General features: G+C 40.1%; 1 protein-coding gene across 1 annotated transcript in view; it reads right to left on the bottom strand.

Annotated features, from left to right (window-relative positions):
* Window positions 1-4,083: 4,083 nt before the first annotated feature.
* Window positions 4,084-27,919, bottom strand: part of LOC136346836 (uncharacterized) — an 81,538-nt gene continuing 57,702 nt past the window's right edge. The window contains exon 3 of the mRNA XM_066296314.1: window positions 4,084-7,224. Coding sequence (XP_066152411.1) covers window positions 6,647-7,224 — 578 coding nt within the window. The 3' untranslated portion in view covers window positions 4,084-6,646. The remainder of the gene's footprint in view (window positions 7,225-27,919) is intronic.

Genomic DNA, 27,919 nt, shown 5'->3' with positions numbered 1-27,919 from the left:
CACAGAATACAGTACAACAGCAGAATGGTACCACGAATATAATAGTTTTATTTGATTTATATGCATGGCGAAGCAATAATGCCATAATTATTCGTACTCTACAGCCATAACAAAACATATTTGGTGAGCTCCACACAGAGCTAACCATTAAAATAAGAAAAGTGGAAAGCGTCCCGCTTTCAACGCGTTAACGAATAATACGTGTGAAGCGTCCCATTTCCAACACACTGAAACAAGTGTAAAGTGTCCCGCTTTCAACACATTAAAGTGCGAGGCGTCCCGCTTTCGACACATTAAGCATCTAATCAATGAATGTTTGGTCACAAGTCAAAATTGCTCACACAGGGTACTCCAAGTTAATGCCATTACCATTATCGATTTAATTTCCATGGAGTTAAGAACCGTCCGACAATTCTCGAAAGTACAACCTAAAAATATCTTTAACTACAGTTTCTCTCCTGTTTGAAGCTGAATTCTTCAACTCATAGTGCTCAATCAGCACGTTTATCGATTCTCTTCGGCCATTCTGACTAATTTTTGTCCTGAGTGTTACGGTACATGCGTTATGGGAGTGGTCTAGGCTGCTGCCTGTTGTTGCTATTTGGTCATCTTGTCCGTTTTCTTTAAAATGTTTGTGTTGAGTTCTATTGCAACTGGTTGCAATAATTTATTGTTAGTATTCTTGTAGTTATAGAGTAATGGAGCGGTGTTGAGTTTCGAGTGAGAATAACAATTGCCATAAATTAATTGAATTATTAATACTGAATATCTATTATTATTTATTATTATTTTGTATTGTTGCATTTGGCTTGTGCGTATAACAGTTATTATATAGTCTGTCCCAGGTGAGGATTAACAACATGGGGATGAAGAATCACTAATGGATACAAAATCCCTTAGACTGGGAAAAAGCTGCAGTCTAAGGCGAATCAATAATCTGTTTTTGTACCGGTTAAGTTACGAATTTTTACGAAGATGTCCGGAAAAAAAGTCTTTTTTTTTAGAGAAATGAAAGTTTTGCATTATTAAAACGCTTTTCTGGGAACTTCGCAACAGCGTTGCCAGTTCGCTTGTAAAGTACCTACTTTCGTAGATAAATTGTTAAACTTTCGATTTTCATTAAGGCGCAATAACGAACATTTACATTTTTAAAATTGTCGTAAAATTTCCTGTTTAGCAATGCGTTACATTTAGTTTCGTCTCAGAAACTCCACGAGTTCGACCCGTTAAAACATTTTTCGATAAATCTGCTGTCGTTATGGCAATGGTACGCAATGAATTGAAAAATCCTAAGGAACCGTTAATATTTTAAAGTTGCAAACCCTTTGATGTGTGCATAATTATATTTACTTATGCGTATTCCTGAAATCAGTATTAAATTTCAAAAAATTAAATAAATAAATATATGAACAAAGGTGTAAGTTATAAACAATAATGAAATAGTTATATTATGTGTTAATAGCGGCAACGCGGCTAAATTAGGATAGAATATACATGTATGTTTCAAATTATAACAAATGTTCAAATGAACTACCATTATTGTACGTACACAAATGTGCTCTTTTCGTCATTTCCTTAACATTTGTTTATTTATTGTGTACCATTGTTATAAGTAAAAATCATAGCCGATTTATCAAAAAATGGTTTAATAATTATAACGTATGAAGTGTCCGAGAAAGATACCATTTGTAAAACATGGCCGAAAAGGTAATTTTATAACGATTTAAAAAATGTAAATATTCGATACTGCGCCTATTCGAAAATCTAAAATTCCACAATTTATCCTCGAAAGGAGGAAGTTAACAAGGAAATCGATAACGCAGCTAAGAAGTTGTGAAGTGCTTTAATAACGTAGAGCTTTCGTTCTTTCAACTTTAACGGCATGAGAGTTTTTTGCAAAAATCAAAAACCGCCAAATTCGTTTTTTTCCAGATACTTTCTCAACTAATCGGGGTTTGGCCGTTATAAAGGCGGATTGCTAATTTCCTTTAAACTGCGCAACTTTTTCCTAATTAAAGCGATTTTGTGTCTATCATCGTTTCCAAGATACCCATTCTGTCCATCCTCATCTTGGACCGACTATATATTATTATTTGCCTCAAATGAATAGGGGTTGATTAATATTCTCCTATGGAATTATTTAGTTCAGTGTGAACGATTTATGATTGTAAACCGAACGGGAAACCGACATAAAAGGTTGCCCGGGGGGTGCGACCCCTGCAACCTAAGACGTGTGCTCCGTTAAGATTCCTGGAGGAATAAAGTTGGGACGAATCGAAACGTGTCCTTGGCATACCAAATGTAAGCTCAGACCTGATATCCATAATATTAACGGAATTAATGCGGATTAAAGCGACAATTAAACAATAATTTGAGGTGAGTCAAGTGCGTTCTCGGCGAACGTCATGGCTATGTTGTCGACGTTACGACTCATCAAAGTGTCACGTTTTAACTGTATTCGAATACAGTGCGGGAAAAAGGTAAATCGAAATCGAACAAGTGAGCCATTGTACCGGAGAAAATTTCACGCCTAAAATGGTAGGACTCGTGAGAAAATGTACAACGGTCATTTTTACGTGGACATCAAAAATCGCCGCAGAACAAATCAGAACTTTGAGCGGAGCTTTGCATATCCTGCACGGCTCGTTTTAATTTAGACGAGTGCGTCGGCCGCTTTTGGCATGCATTTAAATAAGTATTTATCTGAAAATGTATTAAAACGCAAATGAAAAATTTTGCTTCCCTAAATTCGGGCCTGACTACGCCCCTGTTTGGGCCATAAAAGTGCATCAAGCGCTTCTCAAACCTCATCCGTTATGTTCTTGAATTATTTATATATCTCATTTGTGTAAGAAGATCGTTCGGTATAATAGGTGGACGAAATCCCACGAGTTGGGAAAATACACATATTTTCTACGTAAAGCTAGAGGGAATTAAGGACGGTACAAGAATAGAACGGAAATAAAAACAAACAATTTTTTAAGCAGATTTATATTTTTTAAAACTTAGGAACTAAAAAATCCAAATATATTATGGATAATTACAACTTTACCTTGGATTATAAGTACAAAATAACAAGTTTAACGTATTAGGGCTAAACCAATATTAATAATGCGATAGTTAGGTGCCTAGATGTCGCTAAGCATATAGAGAATTGCCCTGTGGTACAAATTCACTCACATTTTCTTTTGATAAGTAAGACGACTATATTCAAACGGGTGTAACAATCCTTATATGTAATTACAATAACAAAACTGGATCCCAAATTGGTATTGATCAAGCACGTTGTCCCAAATTTCGGTTACATATTAGCATTCGAGACTGTTAATTATAGGTAAAGGCACGGGAGTAAATTCAAGAATATCGAGCAATTCTTCGGTAGGCAGATCCAGTTTGAAGATTGTAATTAATTTTTATGTAACTTTCCTGTTATTTTGTAATTTTATAATTTTTTGGTTAACAGCGAGGTCAGTGGCAGGTACAGATTCCTTCAAATTAAATATTGAGCGAAAAATCCAGTGAGAGTGGTACTATTTCCTATTTTATTTATTTATTATTAATAAAAAAATTCATTGCTACTACTCGTCTTATTTAAAAATTATCACAATCAGTTAACGATTTTTTGTCAGTTTCTACAACTTTTTCTACTTTTTTTGTTATTTTTCAATTGGTTTTTTGCTTCGGTTTTTTTATATAGCTTTTTATTAAATATTTTATCAAAAAGTATAAAATACTGTAAAATATTATGAACACAACAATTCTCTTTATCTCTCACGACTTCGTTATAAATAAATTGGCATCTGCGCATCGGAAGACTTATCAATATTTTTAAAACATACATCTATTTGAACAAATTATATGCTCGTGCGCAAATACCTTTTTCTTTCTACTATGTCAGCTAATTAATAATAAAATCGAAGTTGCATGGAAAACTCACGCCAGAAAAGAACACGTAGTGGATATGAGCTTTCCTGTTTTCCTTTGTGTAGCTGGGAAAAACCCACTGATCTGATGCAAAAAGTAAATTTTTCACGCAGCTTCGAATAAAATAATCATTATATATAATTGAAACACTAATAATAATTATAATATTTAACAAAACTATACGTTCATAGCGTAACTAAGCTAACTGCACCCCAACTTCAAGTCGCATTAATTACTGTACAGATAGTCTTAATATAATGGAGTCATCCCAAGATTCGCCCCAGTACAGTAAGCTTGTTTACACAGTAACTATATTTATTATAAAACACATTGAGCAATGGGTATTTCGGTTTTGGCACTTTCAAACACATCAAGTGGCGTCAATGCATTATGTCTTTTATACGAAAGTGATTGGTCCTCTGGAACCAAATATTCGGAAATCTCTTGTTGGTTTTTACGAACAAATTTCAAGATTAATATGATCAATAACTGCCTTGTTTGAGTACTCAAGCTCGAGTATAATAAGTTGCGCATGGATACACGTACAAAATAATCTTCCTTACTCACACCACTAACGGCCAATTTGGATCAAGCTTAAACTGAAGACTTTCACAACATCTTGGGTTAAACTCGGGCATCGCCTTTTCCGATTTCCTTATTTTCTCAGTTTATCTCTCAGATTTGCTTTGCGAAAATATAAAGCTACGTGCATTCAATTGCCGAAACGAACTGCGTTTTTCGGTTACAAATTGCACAAATCAAATGTAAAAAAAGTGTAATTCCGCGTACAGTCGGGATTGTGTGTAATGGAAAAAAGACATTAAAAAGCTTTCCAAAGGTTAACAGTTTTGGAAACTGTTAATTTTGATGCAAAGCTGACTGACTCTCCTAACATCGGGGGAAGAACTAAAATAGAGTGGGTGCGAAGAGGAAAATCGGTGAAGTCATCAAAAAAGTTGTTCCGCACAATCTGAGATTAATTCAATTTTTATTTTCGAAACACATCAACATCATCTCGGTGGACTACATCGAATTGGGGGAAACTCGGCATTAAATTGCACAAACACTAATTTTGTCCCGCAAGATGAAAAAATTTTGGAGTTGGTTTCTGTTCCGATCGTGTTAAATCAGACAATTATCTGATTAATGGGGAAAGCATACTACAAAACTTAATTTTAAAACACGTTTCTTTGGGAAATAATGGTCATTGGGAGATTTTATAGCTCGAAATGCGCGGTCCGACGGTAAATGTCACATTCAACAGTAGCAGTTACTATTGACAGCAACAAATATCCGTCCGAAGGTGAAACAGTTAACTGCATTCGATAGAACCAAAACTGAAACGATTCCCGCGTCATCAAACGCCTTAGTGCTAATTAATAATGAATCGATAACAAAATTTAAAACCCTAAAATTAAGCTTAAATGCTTTAAACTAAAAAAAAAACCTTACTATGAATTATAATATTTACATATAATAAACTTGCATTGTTAATAAAGAATAATTGATAATAAAGAAAAACTCGACGAATATTTACAAATTAAAAAGCAACAAGTGGTATTCTAAAAAGCAAGTTTCTCATTAAAAGGGTATTTACAACATTCCTGACTGATAAAAAAATGGGATCGGTTTCGCAAGTTTTTATCAGTTACGAACGTTTGAAAGTTTATCTTTTAAAGATGTCCCCTAAGAAGTAAATTCGCACTAAATACAATATGAAATTCTTTTCATTACGCGTTTCATATCTACTAAACATGCTGTTTCCTGTCATCGACACACTCTTTATACGTTTATTGCAAACAAAACAAAAACCTTCCATTCTTAGCTTAAAACGATATGAAACGAATGTTGCAACAGAACAAATTTAAAAAGATTTCAATTCTAAATTAATGAAACACGAAAACACTAAAGAAAGGGAAATGACCATACGTCGATCAGAAACTATTTCAATAGAGAATGATTTGTGTAATTAACAAAAAGAGGTAAGATAAATTCGACTCGAAGAACGATCCTGCTATAATCGCTGTAAAAGTAGCTGAGAAAATACATTAAAAACTGATATCACATTCGTATGTCATTTCATCACAAATTTTTTTAAAACAATACTATATAGGGTGAGCAAACCATGACAAAAAACTGATTAGACGCATTACTAGCACCCGGCATTGGTTGGGACACCCTATAAAAGTAAACTAAAAACATTTCTATATAAAAAAATCCTTACCACCTAAATTAACAAGTGCCGTAACATAAGAAACGAAAAATAGTATTCTTTCCCCTATTCATTTTATCATTATATTAATTAAATCACAGTAAATATAAACAAAATACAAAAAAAAAACACACAAAAATGTTATTGAATTAATTCACTAGTGGTTGATGGTAATTGTAGAATATAAAGAGTAAATCAAACAAATACCTCGGTGCCGCTCCAAAATTAAATTGACCTAACCTTCTGCGATCTCAAGGAGACTCAAAAGAAAGTTTTTCGGCTACAACTTTTGTAGCTTGTTGTCCAGAAAAGTTTGAATTTCGATCGAGATCGAAAACTGCGCCTGGAACCTGCATTTCTCGCATCGTATACTAAAGGAAATTGCGCTAACGCCTGAATCCGCATTGCGCATGTCCTAAAAGCCAATGTGGCCTAATAACCGCACGCGCAACGGGGAGAATTACGAAAAACGCGCGTCTCAGTAACTACGATATACAATCGAGACGCACTCTAGCGTCTGGCGGCTAAGTTCCGCCTGAGCTGCGACAGTCTCGACCTAAGGTAAGACTGTTTTTTCTTAAGGTCTTCCAGCTGCTTGATGTAATTGACGTTAGATTCAGTCAAATAGTAGCAGTGCTGGGCAGCTTGCAGAAGTATGTTCACTTTCGCGATTTTCTTCGTACCGGATACTTCGGGGACTACGTTCTTCAAATTGTCGAAAGCTATGCGCAGGTCCACGCGCCGTTGCCTCTCCATGTCATTGTGCAGATGGCGCTTGTCGGTCGGCTCACCTTCGGCAACGTTCGGCCGTTTCCGTTTGTGGCTGCTGTTGTTTCTGTTACCTCTGCCTCTTTTGACACCACGCCTACCCGGAGCTGAGGTGGAGCAGGATGGACTGTTGGAGCTTCGCACCGGGAGGATGGTCTTGATGCCGTTGTTGGTGCGCTTCTTCGACATGGCGGTGGCCACTCTCTTTTGCAAGTGGTGTTTGTCACTGGATGAGGGGTTGTTGGGTAACGATAGAGCGATTCGACTGGCATTGGTAAATTTGTCGCTGACGGAGACTACGTCAATTTCCTCGTCTTCTTCTGTAACAAGAGATGTTTGGCGATTAGAATTAAGGTCGATTAAAGAAGTGTTTAAACTTATTATGAGGTAAAGGGTTTTTTTTGGATGTTGGAGCGTCCACTACCCAAGGCAAAGCCAGCCGCAGAGCGATGACGAATTTAAGCTCAGAAACGCGTTAGTGAGGTAACGCTCGAATGTCAAATAATGTGCATATCATTGTGATACAATTATTATCAATGGCTTCACAAGGCCTGCTACACCCATAGAGGTGAAAGGACTTATACAGGGTGTCCGGTGGCTCGACGGCGACAGGCTAAGAGTGAATTCCTTAATGAATTTCCAGTCCAAAAGGTCTCAATAACCTCTGTCCGAAAGCGCTTCGTCTCCAAAATACAGAGTGTACTTTTTCATTTTACTTATTTTATGTCGAAACGGTCCCTATCGCAGCTGCTGCCGTATTATTAATATTATGGCAACACTATTTATTAATATTTGTTACTCGAAACGCACATCGTTCAAGGGCTTTTGGAAAATCCGTTTGCAGCCACAGAGCCGCATTTCCAACAACTATGCCGCTTTTCCGGAAGCTAGGTACAGGAGTTGGAAATTAATTTTTATCTCACAAACCGCTACTCGTGCGACACTCGCAATACCAAGAGAACTTTCAATTGACAACTAATCGAATACTGAAACAAAAAATGGTCATGTTGAAAAATCAGCGGCGAACCACTTTTTCATTATAAATATGCATGCGCATGGCCACACGGACGCCACTGGTATAAGTGGAAATGAATATATTTTAAAACAATGAGTAATTGAAAACCTTGGGAAAGAGGCGTTCCCGGACGTAAGTTATTTAGACATTTTCGATTGGAAGTTCGTCAAAGAACTCACCCTCGGCTTATAGCCGTCGAGTCACCAGACACTCTGTATATATATATTTGTTTGTTCATCGGGTCCAGAAATCTTCGCTGTGCACTATGTTGCATTACAAATGAACTTTTTTCTTACTCGATCTAATTAAAAAAAAAAAAAACTAATTTCCAAAAATAGGTGCAGTGCAAGTGCGCGCCCTTTTTTTCTTCTGCCATTTTAGCGCACCGAGATAGGCACCATTGGACTAACCGAGACCAATTAATCTCCGTAATAACTATCGCAAAAACGAAGGTCTTTGCCTGCTACCTGTATAGTTCAAATCGATATGAAATTCAACCCTGAAACTCACTGTTAATGAAAAGGGCTTTGCGTCCTATGAATTAAAATTAACAGCCGGAATACAAACGATGCTAAAAAATGGTAGCTGTCTGCCTAGGGTTAACAAACCAAATTTTGTGAGCTGGCCAAATGCCACATTAACGCGAAAGTGTTCCGCTATAATTAATTTTACGGATTAAATCATGTTGTGTGTTGCAATTGCCTGTGAAAATGGGATTACAGGGATGCAGTTATCCAGAAGTTGGCGGCACTTGGGCCTAACCCGTCGTCGTTAGTTGTCCCGGTGGTTCCAGATTGAAACGTTTATTTTTAGAATCTACCGCGATCCAGCGGCGTTTAAAGTGAGTAATACAGAACTAATTGTCGTGGATTTATTCGGCGGCTTTGTGGGCGTGATTAATGGGTTTCGTCAGGGGAATTTCTGCCACGGGTTCTTGCTTAGAGCTTATCGATGAACGTAATACGACACTGTCGGGTTAAAATGGGCAGCGAGCCTCTGACACTGGCTGGTAATTGATGATATACGCCTTCAAAGGCGCCCTACGTTAGTGGCAGGAGTAAGTAATGTAGCAGTTGCTGCAACTTCAATACTTCTGCCATCCTCGCGTCGCCTCACTCGACTCGATAGAAAGCAGGTTCTGCACACCTCTTCGCTAATTTAATTAAATCAATTATCAATAAGCAGGCAGCCTCTAAAGGCAAAGCATCTTATTCGAGAGCCACGGACTCGAAACCGATAGGAATGTCGTATTGTCGGAGATGATCCTGCACGGAGGTCGATCCTCTCAGTTCCTTTCACATTCCGCACTGGGGCGACCCCATAACGGACTTGCAGAACATTTTCAGCAGTCATCGACCACTTTAGCAACAATGTTTGCACGCCAGTCAACGTGTACTGTCATAATAGCTAGTAACCGTTTACTTACGGTTTGCTCGGGTTGGATCATCAAACAAACATCTAGCCAAGTGCAAGGTATTTCAAATCGCTTTTTTCCTTAAAAAAAAAATTAAAAAAAAAAAAGGCACAGGTGGCAGTATCCAAATTGTTTAAAGCGGTAGAAAGTGGTAAGGAAGAGCCAGCAGACTACCAAACCTTCCGTTTTCCAGGTATAATTCGACCGGGGAAAAACATTTTCTGCCGGTAAATTGACTGTAACGAAATGGCGAATGTGAGTAACGTCAGGATTTCGTATCTTCCTAACCAACGCTCGCGTCACTCTTCGACATTTACCTCTATTGACGATCTCATTATGTATTTAAGAGTGCACGTCACTAACAGACGTAAAATCACCCCGTAAAATTTTGTTTTTCAAGTTACTCCTTTCACGATAGATCTGTTCCGAGCATTTTCTTCACTTTCCATGAATCGGTCGGCTTTAAATTCCCCTTAATTTCTTCCCATTTTTTTCTCATAAGCAGCTTCCTTCTACTGCACGATTTCTCCTCCCCTGTCGAAATGTATCACTGCAATTCCATTTTAAAGCGTTTGCATATTTAACCGCATCATTTCCCATTAGCGCCTCCATTAGCCTCTGGCGGAAACGCATGGTGCTGCGCTTCTCATTGCTCCCTCCCTGGTTCCCACCGTGTTCTTTCCAAATTCGAATTTTAGCCAAGTTCTTGGATCGGACGAGGTCGTCTTTCATAGACACCTTTTTTAGATGTCCCCAGAGGAAAAAATCAGAAAGTCAAATACAACTTCGTCGTTTACATTTTGCCAGGAAAAGTACGCAGTTTAGCGCAAATTTGTTTCGAAATGAGGCACATAAATGTCGGTAAAACAGGTGGCAAGAAAAAAAATTCCTTTTTTCCCACAGAAACCCAGCGGATCCTGTTTTTTTCTCTCGCGGTTTCCTCGTCAGCTGCGGCAAACCTTCGGCTTTCCCAATCTGGTGCCCCCGCTATATGGGCCGACTTATTTTACTTGTCCATACGCGCGGGGTAAGATATCGTAAATCGTAAATGTTATAGAGGAAGGACAAGAGAGAGAGATGAGAAAAGCCGTCCAGTAGTTGACCATGTGAAGAGTCTCAAATTCTCTTGAAGTGGCATCTTCGAATGTTTGCAGCCACTTGTTAATAGTACTTCCAAGCGCATCCACCAGTTGTACCTATATAATAATAGACATATCGCCGCGAGTAACTTTACCGAAACGCACAAAGATCTCCGAAAATCGTATTTCGGTACGACCATGTACACACTCGCACGGTACTAACGTGGACGGTGGGAGCTTAACGGCGTACGTCTTGGCGGAATTATTCATTCTAGATATTCCTAATTTCATGAATGCAGCGGAAAAAAACTGAACACGCAGTTGGCAGTACCCGCTCGTATGCACTTTTGAATCAATCATCGTGTCCCCTTCAAACTGCATCGTGGACTACCTTGCCAAAGTGGTATTGTTTCACGTCTACACCGTTTTCCATTAAACTGTCAGTTTCTTTTTTGAAGTTAGAGCTAACCAGTTATCATCATTATGACAGCGGCGCGTACGTCGAGCCGACGGGATTGATAAAGTGGTGGATAGTGTTGAACAACTCAAGTCAACAAGAATATTATAAATCCTTCGATAATCGAGAGGTTATCTTATCCACAGCTCTATATTTTCTCGAAAAGCTTGCAACAGGAAGCGCGATAAGGACGTGTCTATGGAATCGAAACTTTCTGGAAACATTCGGTCCGAAGTCGAAATCGGAAAGATATCGAAAACTTTCCTATTAGTTCCAGCTCTTGGCAGTAACCGATTTCCTAATGTATTATTTTAGAGAACCGGCTAGAGAACTATTCTGGAAAACGGTTTCTCGAGATTTTGGGTCAAGCGCCGTTTGCCAATTGGCTAATGACTGGTAATTGGGGTGCCAGTAAAACGCTTTTCTGGAACGGCAGCTTCCTTGGAAACGTCTTGATAGGTTCGACTGTTTGTGTTCCTATTGAGTTATCCAGTTTGAGTGACACACATTCCCGTCCCTTGTCCGCCGCATGCGTTATGCTCAAGCGATGGTAATATGGCGAAACGCTGCTAAATTTATGTTCCTCTAAACCATAAACCGATGCCATAAAACCTGCTTAATCGGACGGCATAATAACGAAATTCTTCTCTTTGATAGATGTTGGCGTGTTTCCTGAAGTCCCGTTTTCTTTCTGACACAACTTAGAGCCGAACCGAAAAAGTTTAATACCCTCTCGTTTAATTTTAGTTATCTAAGAATTAGGACTTCCAGCAACTGCCCAGATTAAATCGCTCACCGAAGTCCTCAATTTTGGTCCTGAAACGCCATTGAAAACTAGTTTTGGAATATTTTAATAAGTACCTTTTACCTGCGAAAAAAAGCATTAACCTGTCTTGAGGGTCCTTCCGAGAATCGGAACCATAAGATGCCGCCTATTAGATTAGGATCTTTGAAAGCCTAAAATTGCAAGCGGATTCATTATAAACTTGTTCCTTCTCAAAGGTTCAAAGACTAATCCGAAGATGTGAATTTCTTCTATGCGCATTTCCGCCTCCTTTAATTGTCCGGATGACTATAATAACGTTTTTTTTTTTATAACGAGGCATCAAATATCAACCGGATCAGCTTTAACACCAGTTCGCAATAAATTTCTCTCTCTATTGCATGCACCGATCCGCAACGTCATCGAGGTGTGATGCGACCCACCTATTTAAAAATACAGGAAGTGTGAAGGTGTACTTTTAATAGGAGAAATTCGTGCCTATTTTCCTCACCCTTCGCCATTGTACATTGTGTCTCTTCCATCCTTGTCTAACAGTACCTGCAAACCTTTCTCGGTACGCACAACAATAACAATTGCTGGAGATGATAAAAAGAAGGCCCGAGGCGAGATACAGAGAAGGAACTGGGATACAATGGATTTATTAGGTACCAAGTGTTCGTTACCCGCTGATGTTCGAGGATAATGGCTTTTTCCAAAAGAACATTGAATTTCTCTGGAGCTCAGGTATAATTTCTTTTCAGTTTTGCAAACCGGTAACATCTGCCCGGTGATCCGGACTCTTTTCAATGAAGGGCCTTATTTATACCTTTCTGCTTGAAAATTTATTTTCTTTGCTGCATTTGAAAGGGGAGCAAGCGTTTCGGTTTTAAGTGGAAGTCAGATTTAAGGCAGAAATAATTATTCAAACAGTGGAAGCTCGAGCGGCACATCATTCGATCCCTTTAAATAGTATTGCAAAGGAATAGTTTCCGCAAAAGACTCTCCAATGCAATTCCTTCATCGCGTTCCCTTTATCCAACCTTGTCCATTATAACGACATACAAATTATAGTAGACCACGTCCTTAGATCACCATAACTAAACCGCCGTCATTATTTACGGAATTGTTATGCTGTTCTGAAGCTTATGTGCCCGACACGGAATTTGAACAAATCGCCCCCACTAAGTCGGACCCGAAGGCATTCTGGCCAAATGACTTATATTATTTCCAAATAAGCGTTTCCATTAACGAATGCTTTCACTGATCTCCCCATTTCGATGTAGATGGTTTTACCTTTATTCGTCTAAATGAAACACAGAAGTGCATCTCTTTTATGTTCAGTTTCGTACACGAAACGTTACCTAACAGTTCTTAGAGATTTGGAACACTGCTCCATTGGCTGGTTAATGATTGGCACGCAGCTTCGTACGTTAAAGCCAGTTTTAAGCGAACCAGCGAAGCTAAGAGCCAAAATGCGTGACGTAATTCAAACTAGTCAATACGAATTAAGGACCACTTGTTATTATGCTTGCAATTTAGTCGCCTTTAAGACATGGCCCGGTGGAGACGTGTTTTCCTCACAGATCGAGATCAAAGATGTCGATCGCACGCATTCAAACACGGAGACGCAGGTGAGCGATATTTACCGCCAAATTTGAGAGAAACTGTCCATATCGGAGGGGGGGGGGGCTCCATTATGTAGGGCGGGGGACTTTAACCAGGCGCACAGTTTGGTATATTTTTCGAAGTGGAATCGTACCTAGAAGACATTGTGGGACCTTACGTGGCCTCATTTGTAGTAGAAGAAGGTCCAAATTTCGTTCTTAAACGAGATAATGCGAGCGCGCACGCCGCCCCATCAGTACCGCAATACTTTCAGGAGCACATTATCGAAGTTTTCGAGTGGCCAGTCGATTCTTCAGACCTGAACCCCATTCCTGGGATGTTTTGCAGAGAAGGTGGAGAGATCGTCCAATTACCGAAAGTTTAGATGACTCGGCAGAAATGCCCGGGAGAAATGGAACAACATTCCGCGGGAAACGATACGGAGCCTACTCAACTCTAGGCCCAGACGGACATCAGATCATCGCTAATTTTCTTTGTTTATTGCATTAGCCAAGTTTATTTTAACAATACAATTTATTAAAAAATGAAATTCTCGTAGTAATTCTTTAAAATATCTACCATTTTCTGTTCAATTTTTAAAAACTAAGTGTCATGTTTAACCCTGATAATTTCCTAATAAATGCCACATTTGGCAAATTAAAAAATGCATAGAAATAATTTTATGAACATTTATAGAAGTGGTCCTTAATTCGTTATAACTAGTTTATCTGGGTAAGTGGATCAACGTCCATTAGAGCACTAACTGGCCATCTAAAGGTAGGTCGATTATATCACCGCCAGTTTGCATAGAAAAGCTTCGGTCATCAAAGTCTTTCGTCGTTATTCGACTGTAATATTTGATACATCAGCGGCTTGCACCGGAGTTTAATAACATCCATCCTGTCCTTCAGCGATCGTAGATTCTGCGAAATGCTTCTTGCGTTAAGACAATAATGGACGAATTATTTTAAATAAAACTTTACGATTTCATCACGGATTTGTACGTCTGTCCATCATTCCTCCGCACAACTAATAATATCCTTGACGTCTGTCAACCTCAGACTTAGACACGAGACAAAAACAGACAGGTGACACTAAAGGTGTCATTCAACGCCATTTCGTTCAAAGAAAATACATGTTTAACATAGGCCTTGCGGCCGGGTTAAACGTAGTCATGTTTGACAGAGTCAAGCAGTGAAGACAAGAGAATTCCGTAATTTTCCTTGCAGGTCGAAGCCGTCGCTTCAGGACTCTAGGTAGGACTGCTAGTTGTCGTTTCGAGATCGTAACTTAAAAATGCCTCTGCCACCCGATATTTATCAATGGAAAGTCTTGGCAACAGTTTGTTTCGATCGAAACATTTCCACGTCGATTTCCCCATGTTAAAATTTCGCGAGACACTTCAGTCGAGTTATCGGTGCGCATCTGCCGTCAATCACTCACCCTCAACAGCCATCTAATAGTGTGCATGAGTACCTAAACATAGATGACAAATTATTCTTGTTTGCTACAGTTGCACACCCAACGCCAAATTGCCCGAGTGAACTTTCTGAGCCACGGCCCTGACAGTAAAAAACTATGTTTTCCTTATGGCCCTGTGTAGACTCGTTAACGTTACGTATTTACTTATTAACAGCCCCCCGCGTTCCCGTTTCGTCTCCAGGCGTGAAAATCCTCTAATCCCTTTCTATTTTTCGAAACTCAATCAAGCGTTCAGCGACCTCTAATCGTAGGAGGTTAATATTTCTTGCCGCCCGGGATAATATCGCTAATTTTTTTAACCTTCCACTAATAATCGATTTTTTTAGTGGAGGTGTTAATGCGCTCCCAAAACTACCGGCCTCACGTGACCTGCGATCAACTTAGTAGGCCCGGCCTACCAGTAACGCACTCTAGAAGGGACGGATTGAAGCCGATATCTGTTAAGTACGACCGATCAAAGATTTTAATCCATTAGTAGGCGCGAATTCGCCACAATCTTGCGTCATCCGGTATTCTAGGCCTAAAAATCACGGATTACGCGCAAAGTGGTTTGGGGCGGTGCTGCCGTTCGGTTGAGGTCGTGTTAAGTCAGAGCTTTTGTAGAAGCGACGACTCATGCGACCTAAGTAGCAATTAGCGACCTATATATAGCGATTAACCTCTCTTTTCAACGGTGAAACACAAACAAAAAAGCTCTAATCTTCCAAATAGACCGACGTAATCGGTGAATGACCTCGCCAGAGTCGAGCTAGACCAGGCGTTCGAAAATTTGCAATAGTTGCCAAGACATGATATCAACTGAAATTCTCGGTTTCCGAAATCTATTAGATAGCCATTAATAATAGAGACATTTGATTGATGAGAGGGGTACAGTGGAGTAATTTTAAAAGCATTCTAATGTATGACTCGGACGTTGGGGGATGCAAATTATTAAAATATGAAATATGCATGAGAAGATGTTTGTTCTTGGTACTGTGAGAAATGACTACAAGCAAACTGAGAAAGAGACTTCCTTATCAGAACGGTCGGCTTGACGTTGCGATACAATACTGTTGTAAATCTTTTGAAAAAGTTTGGCTTGTGCAAGTTTCAGGCGAGCATATATCTATGTATGGACCAGCTTTATGGAAAAGCTCCGGTATTGATTTGTTTCGTCAACGGCGAGTATGGGAGTGGAATGGTGAAAGGTCTATGAACTCGCCTAATTTCTTCGTCGAAAAGCTCGATTTTCTGGTGAAATCACACAAGCTCCGACTCATCTAACGCCATGCTCCATTGGTCACACAGTACTGACTGTTCGCGTTTTTGAATACATTTAAACTTTTACTCGGAATCGTGTAAGACTTTTTTGCTTCAGGAACTGAGCTGCATTCATAATACGAAATAATTTCCACTCTTCTTTCTACGTTCATACGCAACCAGTTACCTCTGAAGACGATAATCCCGGAGCTCCGTAAATAGGAAAATTAACTACCCGTCCTCGGAGACATCAAGAAACGAGACGGAATTAAAAAAAATACTGCTGCGTCATGTTGTTACCTCACGATGTTTAAACAATCCATTATTACGCGACAAGCAGTGTGCGTGTGTGACATAAGTGTTTATCAGTTTATTAGTTATGAAATATGCATCGGCTTAATCGTGGAGGCATCCGCTATTTCCCTGAAAATACCTCCATTAGCCATGCAAAAAACTTGCACAAATTAATGACATGCAAATGCGTCATTTTTGCCCCGATTCTTTTGTCTACTTCCTTTGAAGATATCGAACAGGCAAAAGGAATAAAAGATTTTGTTTAAATTTTCAGGACCGTTCTAGAAATTATCTAATAACAACGCGATTGCGAACGTCTCGTCGAATCATTGTCACATGTGTCCACTATTATATAATACAATTATAGCGGATAAATTTAGCCCGGTATAAATTGAGTGTAATCGACCTGATGCCGTAAATTCAACGTAACGGACGAGCCTCCCAGTTGTCATTCCCACCAAAGCACGTTTATTAGGCTTTAGGCTAAAAATACATCTATTTTCCTCGCGCCGGGAACTCCTCATATTAGGTTTCACAGATTTTCTAAGTCATCCGAACCACGCAAACCTCTCGAAGGAGGGCTCAAAGTCCGAACTTCCAAAAGACATCAGCGGCAACAGCGTAGCCGCCCCCGCCCAAATTGGCGGGCTTTCGAAGGTCGCAGACGTCGTTGGCGCCATTTTGATCATCGATCGCGACGCGTCCTTGGCGGGGCCCCGGATTTCCAGGGGGGGGACCTCTCCCACCTCCAACCACCCCCGAAGCAGCGGGGCGAAACGTGCAGCCCCCTTTGGCGGGAAAAGGGTCTGTGACGTCCGTACAGAATTCCTAATAAAGTTTATTTCAATGTAATGACTCCGATGGAGGAGAGACGTGTCACGGAAATATCTCCAGAAAGGGTTGCGTAATATTGTGAAAACGCCTTTGCCGGAGGCAAGTTAAAAATACATTTTTGGAATACAGAAATTGTGGCAGCAGCTTAAAGCTGAAGCCGATTGGTGGGGAAATAAAAATCTATTAAAAGCTATTTTTATTTTCGATCGTGGGAGGCTGCAAACGATACCATAAACTCCCCATGTCTACCAAATTTGTGATAATCATCACGTTCGAGCCAGCAGTGATGAGCTCTTAATTGTGGGACCGTGTCGGTGAAAGCGACGTCATAGAGTATGCTCGAAACATTGGACAGTGAGCAGTCACCTCCATCGCTTCCGAACCAACTTCGACGCAGACTTAAACAAAGCGGTTTACCGTTCGTATCTACTTAAAATTTTTTTCAATGAGGTTTTTCCCTCACACCACTTTCCCAGAATCCGGTCCCAAGTTTCCCCGTCTGCAGACACCCTTTTTATGGTCTGGCTTTGCAAGGTCAATCGAATAGTGAGACAGACGGCGCGACGGGGCCAAAACGCGAACTTTGGGCCCTTCAGAGGGTGTAACGAACCTGGATCCGGCTCGTTATCGTCTGAAACCCCGGCGTGGGTCAAAATCCAGGTTCTGACGCCCGATGGGAAATCTAAAATTTATGTTTTGTTGTCTGGGTTTCGCGGATGGGGCTGGGTGCGGATCAAAGTTCACGCACTTCAAAAAGAGTAATAGTGCTTTGGAGACGTTTTGAGACAGATAAATTACAGATGTCTCCTTCGATGTGAGAAGTTTGAAAAGTTGTCTCATTGGAGATAGAGGAGATCGTAGGTGGATGACTAATAAGAATACACTTCGGCGGAAAGAAAGTTTTTCATGGGAATTTCCCTGAAGACCAATTGGGGCTTCCCCGGTATGAATTTATCAAATCGTTCTATTGGGTTTGCACGCGTGGAGTTCTGGAATGTGGAAACCTGGAAACTTTCCAAACGCACTTGTGTAAAACGCTTTTTTAAAATTCATTTGGCATGTGCGGCAGATTTACTTCCAATTGTTTTGGAGGGCGATCTTCGTCTGATGGGCCGAACTTCATCCGCATACCATTTCTGCAAAAGTACTAACATTTGGCTAAATTTGTCTTGTAGAATATTGTCAGTTTTCGATATATAATAGAGAATTACAATAATCTAATTTTGCCTACAGATCTGAACGTTTCTGAGATATATTAACTGACATGAGGTAATATGTTTTCACTCTACCAGACGTTACACAAGGTATTTTCCATGGGGTCAGAGACGTTTTCACCTAACCAAATCTTTTGTGGTGCGCCACTGACAATTTCTTGGCACTAAACGTTGTCCCAAATGTGTTTGGGTGTGATGACTATCGGAGTATGAAGCAAAATAAAGGAAGACACGGAGTAATGACGAATCAGCCAACGTCCAGGCTGGTTCCAGACCTTGACACGAGATTCTAGATGAATCAAATTATCAGATTTAATTAGAATATTATAAAGGCCAAAACGTGGAGTAGTAATTTTGTTCGGCGTAGTATTTTTCAGGACACGTTAATTGATTCAAATTAATACCAATAACATTTTGATACCTATTGAAAAAAAATGGAAATGTATGGAATATAAACAGAAATTTACATTCACAGACCTTGCTATATGGCCATTATATTCCAACATTTTGTAAATGTGTTTTTTTTAATAAAAATTGAATTATATGAGCAGACATCAGAAATTGAAATTCGGGGAGTTTTATGTCAAATTTGAGCAAAAAAATGGTTTGCGCAAATCCCACAAAATCCGGACATTTTTTAAATTATTGATGACTGCCGCTCAGTCTTCAAATAATCTTTCACGCCTTATGAACTTCGGCCCTACGATACCCCTATAACGCGCTCCGCTTTACTTGGGGCACTCACCCTGGTGCCGAATTGTCATAAGAATCCTCTCTGAACTAGAACTACTTGCTTTAAATTTTGAGGTAAAAAAAAAAAAAAAAACCTCCAGAAGGTACATCTGAGACTGTCCGTGGAGGTATTAGCGCAGGGACCTGACCTCCTCGCCCGTCTAGACGGCACCCGAAAAAAGCAAACAAACCCCTTCTATTCCGGCCCTGCGCCCGGCCCAGGCCAGCGCTGCGAACAGACGCCCAATACCTGTCCCTGCCCTGGCTGCCGCGAATGCGACAGAGACGGCGCAACAGGAAGGAAAATTTACGGGGAACATTCCACGGTCGACCTTGACATGCGAAAATGTGCGTACGTTCAATTCCCGGCGTTGCCAATTTTGTTTTGATTGTTTCCTTCCATAGACGTATCAAATACGCACTTTTTTCAATAAAAAAAAATATTTTTTATGTTTTTATCTAGGGATCGAAATGATGTAATAGACGATACTTAACGCTTGTTTAAACATTTGTCGATGATCATTGTTTTAGAGGTCGATGGTTGGAATCGGATAGATGTGACGATGTGACGCATCACGAACATAAATTTTACAAAAAATTTGTTTATAATTCGTAGACACCATATCTTGGCCCTACATTTTCACGTCTAAGTGACTCAAGGCCCGCATTTTTACCCATTGTTTGGCATTGCGCTCCGTGTTATTTGCCAATTTTTCCACATTTCAAGGCGATCTAAACATTTGATTGTTATCACGTAGGAAGAGGTTTAATTTATTTAATTCTTTTTTAAGCAACTGGGTCATCCGAAATTCGGTTTAGATAAGCGTTCGAGCCGTTTTTAACTTTTGGTCGCCGCACTCTTTTCACACGGGCGAAAATTTAAAGCTGAAAAACGTTCCCCAACGGAACCTCCCCTGAAACACCTTTTTACGTCCTCTTTAATTATAAATTTTTTCAACGTACTTAACAGATTTGGCATTCATTTATGCTAAGGGATGCCACGGCATTCGGCGTCGACGTCTAAATGAGTCATTCCACCTCACGGACCAAATTCCTTCGCCCTTAGAGCGTTCTGCGGGTGCATATGATTAACGGAAATATTTCTACTATTAGCACATTAACCAATGGAACGGGGTGACCTTTCAGTTAAAATGGGACTTAGGGCCTCGGAAGGTATCGATAGTATTGCCGGCAAAAAGCGGTTAATGGAAGAAATAATTCAAAAAGATAAAAAAACTGAAGCAATGTGGCACCTCCTTTGGTGGTGCCATGTTGTTAGCTTTGGGTACTCTTTTATTATCTCTCCCACTTTTCCTATTAACGTAACCAAAACAATAAGTCCTAAAATTAGATGGTTATAAATAAAAAAGCTAATGTAATATTTCTATTGACACAGTAATAAACTATTCTTCAATCATTATGTACAGTGACGCATGTTTTTACGCCTATGAAAAGGTTACTAACCTTACAACTATCAAGGAAAACGTAAAACCTTGAATTTTATATCAGTTGTCGAATTTGTATGTTAATGCTAACGTTTAGGAACCCGCCGATACTAGACTTTGTCATCTATATGTAAATTGCTACGTAATACCCATATATACAGAATTAAATAGTTTCAGGTATTGCGGACAAAATCCAAGATCCTCGTAATTAGGTCATTTTGAATTTGGAATTTTTAGGGACGATGCGTAGATACAATAAATACGAAGAAAGTAATTGAATCATAAAATGGAAATTACCAAGCAAATTTACTTTGCGGTCATCGCAGATGCAGCTTATGAAAGGGGGCGCAGACGTAAAATGAAACAGAAAGAGAAAAGAAAGATTTGCCTTTGAAACGTGAATCAAAGTCAACGTATGGAATTAATAGCAATAAAAAGTTGCGCATGTGTAGACGGGGTGATTGTGAAATTGCTTTGTGCAGGTGTCTAAATTTATTTGTTGATGCGTCAAGGGATTAAGCCACAAAATAGTCATAAAATTGACAAATTAATGAGGAAACTAAGCGAAAAACGAGGTTCTGATTCGAAATGTGAGTCAAAGTTAACATATATGGAATAGATAAGATGGGAAAGGGACTCTATTTCCTAAAAAAATAATCCTTTTTAAACGAGGCTTATTTTTTGAGTATTTGTACTTAACTTCATTTTCAATCAATTCGAGTTATCATTTGTAACTGGCGGAATCGCTATAAAGCAAATTGGCTTCCAATATCCCTTTTTAGTTATATAATTTGCTTCATATTCGTTGTAAGTACTTCCGTGTAAACGCGGAAAATTCTAAACTGAATCTAGAAGAAAATAAGTCTCTTGTTCAATTAGGTCATTGTTACAACCTCCCTTTGACAAGGGCACGACTGCGCGTTGCTTCATACCGAAATTTTGGGCAAAATTTAATACACGGACGAATCGTTCCTTAAAAAGTGCTAATTCCTTATCGCTTCAGATAAGCATTACGATTGGAGGAACCGACGGCCATATAATAACTAGTTGAAAAATTAGGTTTATGTGTACGTACTTTGATAATTGATTAATATTTCAACTGGTTAATGAATAATCCCCATATAATGGGCTGTAAGGAAATTTTACGTGTGATTCAAATATGACTTGTAAATGATGAAAAAAACAATCTAACACGTGGAGTTTATACTTGAAGTGACATAATAAGATAAATATTAATGGAAGGTTTTTTTTTTATTGTTTCCTTTGCGTGTGCTGTGAAACTAAATTTCGCTTTCAAAGACGTTGTGCGTAAGAATGTCGGTTTCGTCGTTCCGAGGGCCTTGCGACTCGATTAACATTCATGTATGTATACTAAAATGTTAGGCAATAAGCGGCCAGTAATTCAAAATAATGTAACTGTTAAAGGTTTCTTCAGATATGTGAACATATCTGGGCCGTCTCCGCTTCACTATACAAATCTATACTGAGATCCACCACATGAGCATCTATTAGATGTCATACGGAGTACGACTTCCTAAACATCTAGAAACTAGAATTGTCCAATGAAGCAGGTCTCCACCCTTTAATTCGAAAAATAAAGAGTTGCCATAAATTTCATTTTTGTTAAAAGCTCGAAACGCAGTAATTAAAACAGAAATTTTAAATAAATAAACGAATTCATGAATTGGAACAATAACAAGTAAAAAAAATAGGAGTTTCCTTTTTCGGATGTAAAAACCCTCGATTATTAAACTTACGAGTACTTCGTCCATTTTCGAACTGCACAACGCGAAATGAAACATTTGGCACTCTACACCTGTAATGTACCCCTAGGCTGCGCCTGCGCAACACGCTATCTTAGTGGATTGCCCTGGGATGGCCACATGTTGGGAACCCATTATTTTCCTATAAGGGCTCCCTTACATAAAGAACCTTTCACTCCTTTCCCCTTAAATTCTCATTTTGCCATTCTTTCAAAACGTCACGGTTTAAAGATACCAACTATGTATTACCCTGCGAATTGTCAAAACCCGGGGTACGCCTATGAATGCCGACCCCCACATGCTGGTACTGAAGATACCCCGAAGGAAAAGACAGAAAGTTGGACAGTGAGACACAGAGGAGATGCACAGGACTCTTTCGAATAGCTACACCATTCATTCTTCAAATTTGTGAACGATTAAGGTGTGAGTGCCGAAACCAGTACAATAAGGATCTACCAAAAGTGTTCCCGAGTTTTGTTTCGCAAAGTTCCATTACACTTCTGTTCGAAGTGTGGAACTCCAAATGAGAGTTATCAAGATCGCTCGGTACGAAATGGGAACTCAGCTCAACGTATGTTACCCCCAATGCTTGCGGAGAGGTTTGTGCGGTTGCAATTTGGTGGCTTTTTCTTATGGTCTACTATGATGACGCCTACGATCAAAATTATTTCACCAGTTCAACCGAACCGCCAATCTTCAAGGGAAAATCTCAGGAAACACGATCGGAACTGAACTAATCAGATGTAGCACCTTCAAGAAATTCCGTCATTTTTTACACTGAAGATGTTCTGGCTATTCACACAAAACTCAACTAATCTCATATCTCCATCAAGAGGTATGTCGTTTTCTAGGTAAATATTATGGCTAAGTAAATGTTGTAAGGAAAATTTCAAAGAAATGAAGAATTTTTCCACGCGCATCGGGATTTCTTAAGGAAACATACTTAGGCCCTGTTGTATAACTTGAGTTGGACTTTCCCGCGCAGTTAACCTGGAGATTTTTGCAGACGAACATTAGTCACGCTGTGGAAAATGGAAGCTGAGACGTCGCACAACCTGGAGCAATCCAAACCTCATTATCCAAAAAACGGGACTCCACTTTTGAAAAGTAAATGCGTCTTGACTTTTGAATAAGTAATTCATCGAGTAACACATCCACTGCAGCACGTGTTTTACCAACTCGATGTAATGCGTCTACGTACGCTGTGTATGTTTGCCACGCAATACGTAATACTATGACCGGTGCGTAGTGCAATAATAATGGGCAATGGCCTGTATTTTCTAGGTTAATTGCCTTGCCGCGGCAGCAGCTCAAGTAAACAGGATCACAATGAAACGCTAATAGGAACCCCGTACAGCCTCTAAGGTCCAGCTGTAAGATCGTAGTTCAAAAGTGGGTTTAACTGAACTAGATCTGGTGCTTCAGCAGCGTTACCGATGAATTAATTTCATCTTTGAAACTTGGTGACGGCAATTCCTGCGGGACGGTTCAATCACCACTTCTGGTTCAAAGACTCCTTGGACGCAAACTGAGCCAAAATTCTCCAAAGGAGTCGCATCAATCAACGCAAATCATATTCCAACCATGACCTTCGTCGAAGCTCATGGCAATGAAAAATGTAATCTGTAGGTTGTCATCGTTCAGTCGTCAATTCAAATACGAACACACACTTCCTTGGCAGTGGTATGTCGGTTTTTCCTTACGAGAAGTGTGTGACGTGAACTAGGTACACGTCTTGGTCTCTTTGGATGCGACGTAATGGGTCTTACATACTAAAGTGCCGATTTTCGTCGTTACGGCGGGTCCACGAATTGTCTATAGAAAGTCGTTGGCCAGCGCCTTGGTGCTTCTTGAATAGTTCATGAAATGCCATTCACGAACGACAAGGATCGCTGGTAACCGACGGTAGAGAGCGAACGGTGGAAACTGTTCCAAGGTGTCGGGGTGGATCGAGCACACATCGATGATTTCGATGTGACTTGTCAACATCGATACGCGACCTCATTGTTAGGAAACGTTCCGTGTTTCGTGGATACAGCGAGATTTCCCGTCGTTGATGTTTTCCATTTGTATCCCAGTTGTCGTCAAATCCCAGCGCGTGGTGCAATCGCGAACTCGCCAAAATCATCGAAATGCATATTTATTTTTCTTTTCGATAACAATAAAATTAACAATGAAAGCATGTTTCAAATCGCCGATAAGACCTGCACGAGTGGACTGCATAAAACGTAGTTTCGTACATACATTCATTATTTACCGAACTGTTGATTAAGGACACCTTTAACCTCCGGTGATGGAGTCGGAGTTAAGCTTCGAAATAATACGCAATTTTCCGCAAAAATACCCCTACCGGAACGATAAATTCTGGACCGTTGACCAAAATTCATTGCTAGAATGTGCGCGTGCGCACTCTTAGTGTTCGCCGAAGTGCACAGCTGTTTTCAGTCACGAGTGCACGTTATGCGCAGCGTGTTTGAACTGCGCACAAAGCAGCGATCTTTATTGATAACGAAAACAAGATTTTATATTAGGTCAAATGCAAAAATTGTTGACACACTTATTGTTTTTGTGAACTCTCGGATACCCAAGGTGATTAGATGATTTCTACGCAGTTGTAGGTAACCTTACGCAGTCTTAATTTTTTTTCCTTTTTCAAGTAGGTGCCACCGCATCAGCGATACGGCGACGGAAAAAATGTACAGTGCGTCCCAGAATGAGGGAATCGAGGCTTAACCACGTACTCCTTCGTTGAAAGTATATCGATTCACGGTGATGTGCTTAGATACGAAATTGTCTCCCTCAGGGGATGCAGCCCGTCGACGGTTCGCCTTTTTTAAAATTTTACGAATAAGTCGAAAACGGCTACACAGATACGTTGCTCACGTTGAGATGCTGCCAGGGAAATCACCGTACGAGTGCGAGAGTTTGCGCGGAAAGACTTCCAAACCGGCGATCTCCAAATTGGAAAATTAGGAAAATTCAAAACGGAGACCGCGTAAAAAATCGAATCCTGCAGGCGGCCGATGGAGGGCGCAACGATCCGATGGCGTTGCGAACGAATGAGCTTTAATTTTCCTCGACGCGTGAATTTCCGTACTCAAAAACGGGACGGTCACGTTGAGCATTTATTAAATTAGTTGTTTATTGAAAATTATGCTTTTATTTGCTTGTGAAGAGACAGCGACGTTGTCGAGAACGAGCCGAGCTGGCGACCGCGTCCTTGTCAATTACCCCGCAGTTCCAGAAGTCGAAATGAAGAATTACATTTTTCCCGTCCAATTGAGGCTCCGAATCGAAATTCAGTAAAAGATAAAAAAGTTGTTTAATAGACCGGAAATTTCACGTAAAATAGAAAAAAAAGTCTTCACGAGCGAATACAAAAGTTCTGGTGTATTTAACGTTCGATTTTCTAGGAGTTGACCACTACCCCTGACGGTTTTGGAATAACAACCCCCGTCCAATGTGCCCCGAGAGGCAGAAAGATCATGCACCGAACTTCGTTACGAACTGTGCAGCCGTTTTTGATTTATTCGCAAAATTAAAAAAGAAAAGTGGAACTTTGACGGGCTGGCATTCTCTAGAACGAGACAATTTCGTATGGATCACCGTGAATCGATATGTTTTTGACCAAAGAATATGCGGGTGAGCCTTGACCCCCTCACTCTGGGACACCCCGTATTTCTAGTTGGACTTTTAGTGCGGATGGAAAAAAGTCACCTAGTTTTCCACCTACGGTTTATATAAATCAGACCTTGGTATAAATCGAGGAAAAAAAAACTTATTACGCCGAACCTTAGCTTTTGCCTATGCCCACTTGGCCATTCGTTCAAAACGTGTTCTTGAACCCGCTTTTTTCGTCAGCTCATTAATATTGCACACTCTAGAGGTATCGATTATTCAACCTATTAGCAAACCATAGCTAACTATCTTGCTTCAGTACATAGCTATTAGCAGTGATTTGCTGTTTTTTCACACCGCGGATGGTTCGGCACGTTGTTCACTTTCAAATTTAAAGAGCTCTCCACAACATCAGGGCGGTCAGTGTTTCGAAAACACCTTCGGATTTAGTGTGCAAAATCAGTTTAGATCGATTTCAGGTGTGATGGAATTTTTCCTAAAGATTTTCGATTTTCGCGCAACTAACCCAGAGCGAGATCGAGCTCTTCGACAGCACGAATCTGCAGGCGAAAAATAAGAAAGTGTTTTCGGAACCGCTTACCGGAACAACACGTGCAGACAAAAACTCATCTGGATGTTAGGATCGTGCAGATAAACGTACAGGGTGTCCCAGAGTGAGGGGGTCAAGGCTTGCCCACATATTCCTTGGTCGACAATATATCGATTCATGGTTATACATGCGAAATTGTCTCCTTCTGGAGGTACCAAGTTTTTCATTTTGCAAATGAGTCGAAAACGGCCGTGTGGCTTGTAACGAAGTTTGGCGCATAATCTCTCTGCTTCTCGGGGCACGTTGGACGGGGGTTGTTATTCCAAAACCGTCAGGGGTAGTGGTCAACTCCTAGAAGGTCGAATGCTAATTACACCAGAACTCCTTGTTCGCTCGCGAAAACTGTTAGTTTTTCTACGTGAAATTTCCGGTCTATTATGCAACTTTTTCGTCTCTTACCGAATTTCGGTGTGGGGCCTCAATTGGTCTTCAGGTTTGGTTCGGTTTCGTAGGTTTAAAAAATTTAAACAATCGGAAAATACTAATAAAACATATCAATCTTGGATTTGTTCCCTACCAGCATGTAGGGCATCGTACTTATGCGAAAAAAAATTACAAAAGCTACTGAGAAACGCCAAACAGGAAATACGTTGATAGTCAGTGAATTGCGGAATTAACTCGGAAGAATACAGAAATCATCCTACTTTTTTTTTTTATTAACTTTCGCTTTGCCTGCAGTGTTCTTTTATAACACAAATTATGGTTCTCGCTAACAATTTGTGTCTTTTGTGTTAATTTTTTCTCTTCTGCAGAGCTGAAAAGGAGAAAACGAGAGTGATGGAGCTGAAACTACGGGAATTTCTACAAATTTAAACCGATTTATTCTCGACTTGTAGGAGTACTTGTTCTCCAACGCCGATTCTAATAGAAGTGATTCCTACTAAAAATGTTTTCTTTTTAAGGGCTCCCTTCCCGGACCAACATCTGCAGTATAACTAGAACGCGGTTCTTCCCCTGACGGCTGTTCCATGCCTGTTTGACAATAAGCTCCGAAAGCCGGTAAATTCTAATTTGCCTGTCCCAGCTCTTCTAGGGTCACATTCCGAAGGAGACTTACGTCGAGCTTGGACCGAAGCCTGCCCGAAACTTAATCCAAACAACGAGAGGAAGTATCTGCGTGTAAAAGCGTGTAACACATCCAAAATGCTCTTGGTACCAGAACGGAGAAGATGCTGGCAAGTTGGCAACGCTACTGTTGCCTTTGAACATTCGCAAACCGGTGGTACGATGCTCCTCGCCCTCTTTGGATCGATTGATCCGAGGGTAGCACGAAGACGGAGAGCGTTACCCCTTAACGAATAGTTCTCTTTCCGCGAGTACTTCCAGCTTCCCTGACTCCGTGCCGTTTGTTGCGGAGCTGCACGTCAGAGAAATTCACAACTTATTGCAGTTTCAAAAGTAATTTGTTGGACGACATTTTACTTGGAAACTCCCAGACTTACATGTCATTA

The sequence above is a fragment of the Euwallacea fornicatus genome, chromosome 24, assembly GCF_040115645.1.
Source record: "Euwallacea fornicatus isolate EFF26 chromosome 24, ASM4011564v1, whole genome shotgun sequence".
In the NCBI taxonomy this organism is placed as follows: Eukaryota; Metazoa; Arthropoda; class Insecta; order Coleoptera; family Curculionidae; genus Euwallacea; species Euwallacea fornicatus.
This window is presented reverse-complemented; position numbering and strand designations above follow the sequence as displayed.